The following is a 13,066-nucleotide window of genomic DNA, read 5'->3' on the forward strand; positions in this document are numbered from 1 at the left end:
TAATTCCAGTTTACTGTAAAACAATAATTTCCTTTGATCATCAGCTCCATCTAGAGACCACAATGGGGTATGAGTCCTGAAAATACCTCACTGAATACAAATATTACAGTACTGTATTATGGCCACTAGATGGAGCCAAGGAAATCAGCGTGAGATAAAATACACCCAATATTCATCACAGCTGGGTGAATGCCGGTCACATTCGTTCCATTAATGAGTTTTAAAAAATAGACTACAAAATCTCCCACCACAAAATGTACTCAGCCAATCACTGAGTTCTTCTCCTGCCATCAATGGCCAACCTGGTCCCACACTTCATCCATGTCTTTGGGGGCCTCTGATCTCCTTATGAACTGTTTCTTCCATGATGAAGATCAGCCATGGAGTATATCTGAGGTGTATATCAGGGTGTGCTTCTTCCCCACATGAGAGCTGGGATGTCCAGCAACATTCATCTAGAAGACATTTCCCGCACTCAAGGCACTAATACACCTCCAGGGTTGTGTGGGACCCCTGATGTACAGGAAGACAGGACTTCAGTGAGGAACATTTCCCTCACTCAGGACAGGAAAGTGGATTCTCAACCGTGTGAGATCTCTGATGTGTGTAAAGATGGGACTTCACTGAAAAACATTTCCCACACTCAGGACAGGAATACGGCTTCTCCACCTTGTGAGATCTTTATTGTATGAAAAGTTTGGATTTTTTTACAATTTCCCACATTCACTTGTAAGTAGCCTCCTCCCCTGTGTGAGACCTCTGATGATGTTTGTAAAGAGTGAACTTCTGTGAAAAACATTTCCCGCACTCAGAACAGGAGTATGGCTTTTCCCCCGTGTGAGACCTCAAATGTATGACAAGTTCTGATTTTCGTATAAAACATTTGCCGCACTCAGAACAGGAATACGGCTTCTCCCCTGTGTGAGATCTGTTATGTTTGTAAAGACTGGAATGCGTTGTAAAACATTTCCCACACTCTGGACAGGAATATAGCTTCTCCCCAGTGTGAGACCTTTGATGTACGGCAAGTTCTGATTTTTGTACAAAACATTTCCCACACTCAGTACATGAATACGGCTTCTCACCTACATGCAATCTCAGATGTCTGGAAAGATGTGACTTGTATGAAAAACACTTCCCGCACTCAGGACAGGAATACGGCTTCTCCCCCGTATGAGATCTCTGGTGACTGTAAAGAATGAACTTTTGTGCAAAACATTTCCCGCACTCAGAACAAGAATATGGCTTCTCACCTGTGTGAGACCTTTCATGTTTGACAAGATCTGATTTTTGTGCAAAACATTTCCCGCACTCAGGACATGAATATGGCTTCTCACCCACATGCAATCTCTGATGTCTGTAAAGATGTGACTTGTCTGAAAAACATTTCCCACACTCAGGACAGGAATATGGCTTCTCCCCCGTGTGAGATCTTTTATGCACATTAAGATGGGATTTATAACAGAAACCCTTCCCGCACTCAGTACAGGAGAATCTCTTCTCTGTTGGAAGGCCGGCCCGGTCCCACACAGTCTGAGGTTCCTCAGGATACGAGGAATCCGATGGTCCATCTACACTGGGTGGTGCCGGATGGACATTGGAGGGAGCTGGGTTTTCTCCTGGACTATACTGTGTGATGTCCTCATCTTCTACTTTCCAGTCTGGAGACAAAGTGAGACAATCCTCGGAGGTTTTCCTCATCTCCCGGCCATGGACTAAAATACAAAGACAAAGAGGATTACTAGACAGGAGCTGATTGGTTCCCCCAAACCAGGACTCCACCCACATCAGGCAAGATGGGGAACACAGCACAGGAAAGTGACCAGGGGATTACAGGCTGATATCACCCAGTCCCCGCCCTACTCTGGACCAATCAGTGAGCAGTATGGGTGGAGGAATGGATTTAGTGTTCATGACCCACCTGTGCTGATCTCTGTAGGAGTGTCCTCCTCTATAAATGTCCCCGTTATTCCATCCTCCTCCATAGACTGCTGATCATCCCTCACATACGCCTCTTCTTCTTCTGCTTTCACCTCAAATTCTATATCAATTGGATCTCCACTCTAAATCAAGGAAATATATTATCTGTAAAAAAAACTCACATAAAAAACTCCACACATCATCTTTACAAGTCCATGTTTTAGATGCTCCATCCCACCAACCTTGTAATGATGAGGGATGGTGTGACCTTCCTGTGTGGAATCCCGGGAATACAGAGGACGGGGACATCTCTCTGGTGGGTTCCTGTAGCTGGATGACTCCACCATGGTGTCCTGGTACAGATCTTTGTGTTCTTTTAGAAGCTCTGACTCCTCCATCCCCCCATCCTCATCCTCCTCCTCTTTTATCTCTTCTTTAACCTCAACTTTAGGATCTCTCAGGTTTCCACTCTGAATATATAATAAAAATGACATCAATGCAGATAATGTACAGATCCTAATGATACTATCAGTGATTGTTCCTCATCTACCTGATGATGGTGAGGGATGGTGTGACCTTCCTGTGTGGAATCCCGGGAATCCAGAGGACGGGGACATCTCTCTGGTGGGTTCCCATGACTGGATCCATCTGTAGGAAACACACACACTGACTGAATCCATTGTTTCTATGTGTTTATCAGATGATGGGGGATCTAGGTGGATCCTCCGTACTGCTCTCTCCTTTACAATAAAGTCTCCTCTTACCCGGTGATGTGAGGGGCGGCTGATTGTCCATCATGACGTCCTTGTAGAGATCCTTGTGTCCTTCTAAATACTCCCACTCCTCCATGGAGAAATAGACAGTGACACCCTGACACCTTATAGGAACCTGACACACACAATGATACAGTCACCATCCAGACACATCCCTTGTCTGTTACTGGAGAATGTCCCAGAATTCCCGGCACCGCTCACCTCTCCTGTCAGCAGCTCAGTGATCTCTCTGGTGACTCCTAGAATCTTCTTCTTCTTTCTCTCTTCTATCAGGGAGGGAGGTGGAGGCAATGTGATGTCATATGATCTCCAGACTTCACAGGAGGAAAATTCTACATCTGAACACAAAGAGTCACATCAAATGATATTCCCAGAATCCTCCTCACCTCTCCATTCAGGTCTGTGTTTTGGTGAAGCCCCACTTCAGACAGCAACAACAGGCAGGACGAGGAATAGCAAGAAGGAGCTGAGAGACAAATGAGAATATTGCTCAGCCAATGGGAGATGATCTCAGCATGACTTCCATCATGAAGGAGATGAGGGGGAGGGGAGGAAGTCACTGAAGGTGACCATAGATCCATGGAAATTCAGCTGGTTCAGCAGGGATCGCTCACATTTCCATCCATGTGTGGCTACTGTCGGATAAAAGCCACTCCCCCAGCGGCTGCAGCCAATAGCTTCAGTGCTGATCCGTGTATTCTGAGAGCAGAGGAGTCCCCCCCATTGTCAGAGTACAAGAGTGCAGTGGGGAGGATTCCCCTATCCACCTCCAATGTGTGGATGGGGGAATCACTTCAGGTTTTATGGTCATCCCGCTGGCTGAACGATAAAACTGAACCATGTAGGCCAGCTTTGGGAGCAAATATATTATCATCAACTCCTCCCCCTGAAGGGGATAATCTATTTACCCGGCCACTTCCCAATTCCTCCACCTAACCTCCTCCTTCGCGCTCACACAGCACACTCAGTCCTCCACCCACATCGGAGGGAACACCCTGGACCTCATCTTCTCCCACCTCTGTACCCTCAACCAGTTCTCTAACACCCCCTTCCCTCTCTCCGACCACCACCTCATCACGTTCTCCATCTCCCCTTCCCCCAACTCCCCCCCCCAAAAACGCCAAACCATCACCAGCCGCAATCTCCGCAACCTGAACCCAGCCCCCCTCCACTCAGCTGCCGACCGCCTACACGACAGCATCCTCCCACTGTCATGTCCTGACATAGCCACCACCTTGTACAACGACTCACTGTCAGCTGCCCTAGACTCTCTGGCACCCCTAACCACACGCTACATCAAACCCAGACCGCTTCAACCCTGGCGAACCGACAGCACTAAACGCCTCAAACGTCGCAGTCGCGCACTGGAGAGACTGTGGCGCAAAACCAGGTCCCCTCACGCATTCTCCCTCTACAAATCTGCCTTCCTCACTTACACCTCCTCCCTCCATGCCGCCAAGCAGGCCTACTTTGTTAACCTGATCAACACCCTCTCCACCTGCCCTCGCCGACTCTTCTCCACCTTCTACTCCCTGCTCTCTCCCCCCCCCTCCTCCACTCAGTACCTCACTCACCGCCCACGAGATTGCCACCCATTTCCGTAACAAGATTGACACTATCCGTAAGGACATTGTCAACTCGCAATCTACCCCCCCACCTAGCCTCCCCACCCCCGTCACCCCTTCTTCTCCCCCCTCCTCTGCCCTCCACCTCTCCCAAGGCCCCACCCACCGTAACCCCCCCTGCACTGCACTCCCTCAGCCCTGTTACTACTGAGGAAATCGTCAAGGTCCTCTCAGAAGCCCGCCTCACTACCTGCCCCCTGGACCCTATCCCCTCTCAACTCCTCCGGTCCCCCCCCTCTTCCCTCATCCACTCCCTCACCCACATCTTTAATCTCTCCCTCTCTACTGGCGCATTCCCCTCCCCCCTAAAGCACGCACATATCACCCCCATCCTCAAAAAGCCCTCCCTCTATCCCACGGACCCCAACAACCTCAGACCCATCTCCCTGCTGCCACTCACCTCCTAGCTCCTTGAGCGCATAGTCTACGATCGCCTAAGCTCCCACCTTACAGACAATAACCTCCTTGACCCATTACAGTCTGGCTTCCGTCCCCTACACTCCACCGAAACTGCCCTCCTCAAAATCACTAACGACCTACTAAACGCCAAAGCCAAGGGCGACTACTCTGTCCTCCTTCTCCTGGACCTCTCTGCGGCCTTTGACACAGTCGACCACCCCCTCCTCCTTAATAAACTACTCTCCCTTGGCATCAGAGACACCGCTCTCTCCTGGTTCTCATCATACCTATCCCGACGCTCCTTCAGTGTCACCTACAACGGTGCCACCTCCCCTTCCCTCCCCCTCTCTGTTGGGGTCCCCCAGGGCTCTGTCCTTGGACCCCTTCTCTTCTCCATCTACACCTCCTCCCTGGGCAAACTCATACACTCCCATGGCTTCAATTATCACCTCTACGCTGACGACACCCAAATCTACCTCTCCACCCCTCACCTCACCCCACTATCTCCGCCCACATCACTCACCTTCTAAATGACATCTCAGACTGGATGTCGCTACATTTCCTCAAGCTTTACTTCTCCAAAACCGAACTCCTCGTCTTTCCCCCTGCCCGCACCCCCCCCAGCCTATCCATCATCACCAACAACTCCACTATCACTCCCGCCCCGCAAGCCAAAGTCCTTGGCGTCATTCTTGACTCGAACCTCTCCTTCCTGCCTCATGTCAAATCACTTGCAAACACCTGCAGGCTCCACCGCCGCAACATTGCCAAGATACGCTCCTTCCTCACCCCAGACACCACCAAACTTCTTGTACACTCCCTCATCATCTCACGCCTGGACTACTGCAACTCCCTCCTCACCGGCCTACCCCAGTGCAGGCTCTCCCCGCTCCAGACCATCCTGAACTCAGCTGCCAGACTCATCCACCTCACCACCCACTCCACCTCTGCCACCCCCCTCTGCCTCTCCCTCCACTGGCTCCCGATTGCCCAACGCATCAAATTTAAACTTCTAATCCTGACCTACAAAGCCGTTCACAACACTGCCCCTGACTACCTCACCAACCTGATCCCCAAGTACCACCCTACCCGTACCCTTCGCTCCTCACAGGACCTCCTTCTATCCTGCTCCCTGGTCTCCTCCTCCCATGCACGACTGCAGGACTTCTCCAGGTCCTCCCCCATCCTCTGGAACTCACTACCCCAATCCATCAGACTGTCGCCTTCCCTCCCCACCTTCAGGCGCTCCCTCAAAACCCATCTCTTCAGGGAAGCCTACCCCACCCTCACCTAACGGCCATTCTCCCTCATTCCTCCCACCACTTCATCCCCCTCAGCCACTTCCTACTGTACCACTACCCCCTCCCTCCTAGATTGTAAGCTGGAAAGAGTAGGGTCCTCTTACCCCTCGTACGCTGTCTGTTTTTGTTGTACTGTTTCATGTATTGTCCCCCCTATTGTACAGCGCTGAGCAAACCCTTTGGCGCTATATAAACTCCATGTAATAATAATAATAATAATAATAATAATGTATTACCTCCTCTGCCGCCAGATCCAGGAATGTCTCCTCTCTACTTCCTTATTTATGTAACTTCCTGTCTATATCTGACATCACTTCCTGTCTGTACCTGACATCACTTCCTGTCTGTACCTGACATCACTTCCTGTCTTCCATAGAGGCTTGATTTTGCAGTAACATTGATTGCAGATTTAGTCATGTAGAACATCTGGTATATGGATACAAAGCCCCCCAGCGGAGAGTGATTGAAGTAGATGCAAAGTGGAAGCGGAGGAGGTAATCTGTATATGAATCCCTTCAGGGGGATGAGTTGATCTTTGTCCTAACACAATGTATACCGTCCTCCGCTCACTCTGATGGGAATATATTAGACCTTGTTTTCTCCCATCTTTGCACTCCCTACAACCTCACAAACACCCCCTTTCCTCTCTCTGATCACAATCTCATCACCTTCACAGTCTCCTCGTCTTCAAACACCTATCCCTCCAAGCAGCCAACAATTACCCGCAGAAACCTTCACAACTTGAACCCGGCTCCTTTCCACTCTGCAACTGACCAACTCTATGACAGAATCTCTCCCCTGTCCTGCCCTGACCTGGCCACTGCTGTCTACAACAGTTCACTATCATCCACACTGGACTCACTTGCTCCTCTAACAACACGAAGCATCAGGCCCCGACCATTACATCCGTGGCAGACTGACCACACCAGACATCTTAAGTGACATAGTCGTGCGCTGGAGTGATTGTGGCGTAAAACCAAATCCCAGCAAGCATTCACCCGATATAAATCTGCTTTCTTCACATACAATTCCTCCCTCCATGCTGCCAAACAAGACGACTTTGTCACGCCTATTAATACCTTGTCATCCAGTCCTCATCGTCTCTTCTCTACTTTTAACTCTCTACTTTCTCCACCTCCACCCAGTACCTCACTCACTGCTCATGAGATTGCAAATCATTTCAAAAACAAGATTGATGCAATTCGTAGGGGCATCACCACTGCACAGACATCCATCCCACTTAGCATACCGTATACTAAACCTCCCTCAACACTTTCCTCTTCCGACCTTGCTACTACCGAAGAGGTCACTAAGGTTTTCTAAGAAGCCTGTCTCACCACCTGTCCCCTGGATCCTGTCCCCTCACAACTACTACGGTCACCCTCTTCTTCCATCCTATGCTCCCTCACTCACATCTTCAATCTTTCCCTCTCTACTGGTGCCTTCCCCTCCCCTCTAAAGCATGTGCATATAACTCCCATACTTAACAAGCCCTCCCTGGACCCCACCAACCTGAACTACTTAAGACCCATCTCCCTGCTGCCATTTACCTCTAAACTCCTAGAATGCTTAGTCTACAATCGCCTGAGCTCCTCCCACCTCACCGACAACAACATTCTTCACCCTTTACAGTCTGACTTTCGCTCACTACACTCCACTGACACCGCCCTACTAAACCTCACTAATGATCTACTAACTGCTAAAACCAATGGCCACTACTCTGTACTCATCCCAACCAATGGCCACTACTCCGTACTCATCCCAACGAATGGCCACTACTCCGTACTCATCCCAACCAATGGCCACTACTCCGTACTCATCCCAACCAATGGCCACTACTCCGTACTCATCCCAACCAATAGCTGCTACTCCGTACTAATCCCAACCAATAGCCGCTACTCTGTACTAATCCCAACCAATGGCCATTTCTCCATACTCATCCCAACCAATGGTCACTACTGCATACTCATCCCAACCAATGGTCACTACTGCATACTCATCCCAACCAATGGCCACTACTCCATACTAATCCCAGCCAATGGCCACTACTCCATACTCATCCCAACCAATGGCCACTACTCTGTACTCATCCCAACCAATGACCACTACTCCATACTCATCCCTACCAATGGCCACTACTCCATACTCATCCCAACCAATGGTCACTACTGCATAGTCATCCCAACCAATGGCCACTACTCCATACTAATCCCAACCAATGGCCACTACTCTGTACTCATCCCAACCAATGACCACTACTCCATACTCATCCCAACCAATGGCCACTACTCCATACTCTTACTACTTGACCTCTCCGTGGCCTTTGATACTGTTGACCATCCCCTCCTCCTCAAAAAACTCCTCTTTTGGCCTCCAAGACTTCAGCATTACCTATAGCTCCTCATATATATATATATATATATATATATATTTATATCTCCACTTCCTCTTTCTGTAGGGGTCCCTCAATGTTCTGTCCTTGGACCCCTTCTCTTCTCCATCTACACCTCCCTTGGTCACTTGATAAACTCCCATGGCTTTAAGTACCATCTCTATGTTGATGACACACAAATCTATCTTTCTACCCCTCACCTCACCCCTTCAGTCTCCTTCTCACCTCACCCCTTCAGTCTCCTCCTCACCTCACCCCTTCAGTCTCCTCTCGCATTACTAACCTACTAACTGACATATCGGCATGAAAATTATAATACAATTGGTGCTGCGCTCCCACACTTGTACTTATATAAATAACTAAATCAAAATGAGGTTTCAGTGACACCCCTAGTGAATCCTCCTGAGTGTAATTATCACAAACCCAATTCTTCATATTATTATACAATCTTATACAGTGATGTTTGATAAACCATATGAAATAAAATATAAACTTTGGTACATGTGGGCACTTGTTGAGTGGTGGTCACACATTTATGTTGAAGGATTCATTATAGTCCATGTAGATTGTCCTATAGTCAGGGTCCATTTATCCTGACCGTCCTATTGGTTGTTTCTATAGGCACAATAGTGCCATTTGTCATTCCACTGCACCTTTGGGCATTCACTTATACCAAGTGTTTTATCACGTGTGGTTTAGTACCGGTTTGTGATTTCACCCTGTTTAGGGACACAAGTGGGTTTATGTATTGTGTTTTTATGTGTTTTGCACATTTATATTTTATTTCATATGGTTTATCAAACATCACTGTATAAGATTGTATAATAATATGAAGAATTGGGTTTGTGATAATTACACTCAGGAGGAGTCACTAGGGGTGTCACTGAAACCTCATTTTGATGTAATTATTTATATAAGTACAAGTGTGGGAGCGCAGCACCAATTTTGTTATAATTTTGATCCCATTCTATCCAGGTGTATAGCCAGGTAGCAGCAACCCATTCCTAGAACAATAGTTTATTCAGGGTAGCGCAGATGGTTCACCATTGTTTTTCATCAGACATTTCGGCATGGATGTCCCTCCACTTCCTCAAACTCAACCTTTCCAAAACTGAGCTCTTAGTATTCCCTCCAGCCCGTGCCCCCTCCCCCGACTTCTCCATCAAGATCAATAATACAATCATCAGTCCCTCCCCTCATGCCAGGGTACTAGGTGTAATCCTAGACTCCCATCTGTCCTTTCACCCCCAAATCCAATCACTGTCCAAATCATGTAGACTTCACCTCCGCAACATCTCCAAGATACGGCCGTTCCTAACCTCGGAAACCACAAAGCAACTTATTCAGTCCCTTGTTATATCTCGCCTTGACAATTGTAACTCCCTCCTCATTGGCCGACCTCATCGCAGGCTATCCCCTCTTCAGTCTATCATGAATGCTGCTGCCAGACTCATCCACCTTACCAACCCTTCTGTATCTGCCACCCCTCTCTGCCAATCCCTCCACTGGCCTCCATTCAGTGTCCTCTACCCCTCTCTGCCAATCCCTCCACTGGCCTCCATTCAGTGTCCTCCACCCCTCTCTGCCAATCCCTCTACTGGCCTCCACTCAGTGTCCTCCACCCCTCTCTGCCAATCCCTCTACTGGTCTCCATTCAGTGCCCTCCACCCCTCTCTGCCAATCCCTCCACTGGCCTCCACTCAGTGTCTTCCACCCCTCTCTGCCAATCCCTCCACTGGCCTCCACTCAGTGTTCTCCACCCCTCTCTTCCAATCCCTCCTCTGACCTCCACTCAGTGTCCTCCACCCCTCTCTGCCAATCCCTCCACTGACTTCCCATTGGCCAACAAATAAAATTCAAAACATTAACAATAACATATAAAGCCATTTATAACTCTGCCCCAAATTACATCACCGATCTTGTCTCTACATATCACCCAAACTGTCCTCTCGACCTCCTGCTGTCTAGGTCCCTTGTCTCTTCCTCCCATGCTTGTCTCCAGGACTTCTCCAGAGCCTTCCCAATCCTCTGGAACTCTCTACCCCAATCTATCTGACTATCACTTATTATGTTCTCTTTTAGGCGATCCCTGAAAACCTCTCTCTTCAAGGAAGCCTATCCTGCCTTCAGCCAATAACGGAATCTTCTATTCCTCCTACCAGTCCATCCCCCACAGTTATTACCTTTTGTACCACCAGCCCCTCCCTCCTAGATTGTAAGCTCCCAGGATCAGTGCCCTCCTAACCCTCTTGTATCGAAATGTATTGTTGCTGTATTGTCTCCCGTTATATTGTAAAGTGCTGAGCAAACTGTTGGTGCCATAAATCCTGTATAATAATAATATAAAATAATTTATATCTTGCTCCCAAAGCTGGCCTACATGGTTCAGTTTTATCATTCAGCCAGCGGGATGAGCATAAAAACTGAAGTGATTCCCCCATCCACACATTGGATTCTGACAATGGGGGGCTCCTCCACTCTCAGAATACACAGATCAGCACTGAAGCTATTGGCTGCAGCCGCTGGGGGAGTGGCTTTTATCCGGCAGTGGCCACACATGGATGGAAATGTGAGCGATCCCTGCTGAACCAGCTGAATTTCCATGGATCTATGGTCACCTTCAGTGACTTCCTCCCCTCCCCCTCATCTCCTTCATGATGGAAGTCATGCTGAGATCATCTCCCATTGGCTGAGCAATATTCTCATTTGTCTCTCAGCTCCTTCTTGCTATTCCTCGTCCTGCCTGTTGTTTCCTTGGATTGATTTTCTGTGTAGTGACCCCGGCTTGGTCTCTTGGATGCGCTCGTCTGTTGCTTGCCCTGACCTTTCTCCTGATTCCTGGATCTCCTCCTCATCTCTCCTCCATATCCTCTTACACAGCTTTTCTCCACACCTGCAGTGACCCTGGGGGGAGGAAACATCACACTGACCTGACAACTCCCAATTTCCCTCCATCCAGAGTCAGAGAATCCTATGACATCACACTGACCTCACAGCTCCTCCTCCCAATGTCCCTCCATCCGGAGTCAGAGAATCCTATGACATCACACTGACCTCACAGCTCCTCCCCCCAATGTCCCTCCATCCGGAGTCAGAGAATCCTATGACATCACACTGACCTGACAGCTCCTCCCCCCAATGTCCCTCCATCCAGAGTCAGAGAATCCTATGACATCACACTGACCTCACAGCTCCTCCTCCCAATGTCCCTCCATCCAGAGTCAGAGAATCCTATGACATCACACTGACCTCACAGCTCCTCCTCCCAATGTCCCTCCATCCAGAGTCAGAGAATCCTATGACATCACACTGACCTCACAGCTCCTCCCCCCAATGGCCCTCCATCTGGCATTTTTCTGATCCTCTTAGGATGTGGGGGCCCCTTGGTATCCTCACATGTAAAGTGGGACTGTTGGTCCTGTGTTGTATGTAATGACATCAGAATGCTGCAACAAGCCTATACCCTGCGTAGTGTGGGGGTCCTGTGGGGGGGAATTATACCTCAGCCTGAAGTGGGGCTTTAATAAAATGGAGACCTGAATGGAGAGGTGAGGAGGATTCTGGGAATATCATTTGATGTGACTATTTGTGTTCAGATGTAGAGTTTTCCTCCTGTGAAGTCTGGAGATCATATGACATCACATTGCCTCCACCTCCCTCCCTGATAGAAGAGAGAAAGAAGAAGAAGATTCTAGAAGTCACCAGAGAGATCACTGAGCTGCTGACAGGAGAGGTGAGCGGTGCCGGGAATTCTGGGACATTCTCCAGTAACAGACAAGGGATGTGTCTGGATGGTGACTGTATCATTGTGTGTGTCAGGTTCCTATAAGGTGTCAGGGTGTCACTGTCTATTTCTCCATGGAGGAGTGGGAGTATTTAGAAGGACACAAGGATCTCTACAAGGACGTCATGATGGACAATCAGCCGCCCCTCACATCACCGGGTAAGAGGAGACTTTATTGTAAAGGAGAGAGCAGTAGGGAGGATCCACCTAGATCCCCCATCATCTGATAAACACATAGAAACAATGGATTCAGTCAGTGTGTGTGTTTCCTACAGATGGATCCAGTCATGGGAACCCACCAGAGAGATGTCCCCGTCCTCTGTATTCCCGGGATTCCACACAGGAAGGTCACACCATCCCTCACCATCATCAGGTAGATGATGACAATTATTGGTAGTTGTGATTTATACACAGCATGTTTGTTACAATGAATGTTTTATTATATCTTTCAGAGTGGAATCCTCGGGGATGATAATATTGATGTTAAAGAAGAGTATAAAGAGGAGGATGAGGAGTATGGAGTGATGGAGGAGTTTTCAGAAGGACACAAGGATATGATGGAGCCACCTAATACCAGGAACCCACCAGAGAGATGTCCCCGTCCTCTGTATTCCTGGGATTCCACACAGGAAGGTCGCACCATCCCTCACTATTACAAGGTTGGTGGGATGGAACATCTAGAACATGGACTTGTGGAGACAATGTGTGGATATTTTATGTGACCTTATATTTTACAGATGATATTTTCTCTCATTTCCTTGATTTAGAGTGGAGATCCAATCGATATAGAATTTGAGGTGAAAGCAGAAGAAGAAGAGGCGTATGTGAGGGATGATCAGCAGTCTATGGAGGAGGATGGAATAACGGGGACA

The 13,066-nt window shown here is 48.5% G+C and overlaps 1 protein-coding gene across 1 annotated transcript in view; it reads right to left on the minus strand.

Moving 5' to 3' along the window:
• LOC149460679 (uncharacterized) overlaps positions 1-13,066 on the minus strand; it is a 103,585-nt gene that overhangs the window by 75,181 nt on the left and 15,338 nt on the right. Inside the window, 1 exon segment of the mRNA XM_089679366.1 lies at positions 727-1,432. Within this exon segment, the coding sequence (XP_089535492.1) occupies positions 727-1,432 (706 nt within the window).

The sequence above is a fragment of the Staurois parvus genome, unplaced genomic scaffold, assembly GCF_062004578.1.
Source record: "Staurois parvus isolate SC_StPar_1 unplaced genomic scaffold, SC_StPar_1.0 ptg000222l, whole genome shotgun sequence".
Lineage (NCBI taxonomy): Eukaryota > Metazoa > Chordata > Amphibia > Anura > Ranidae > Staurois > Staurois parvus.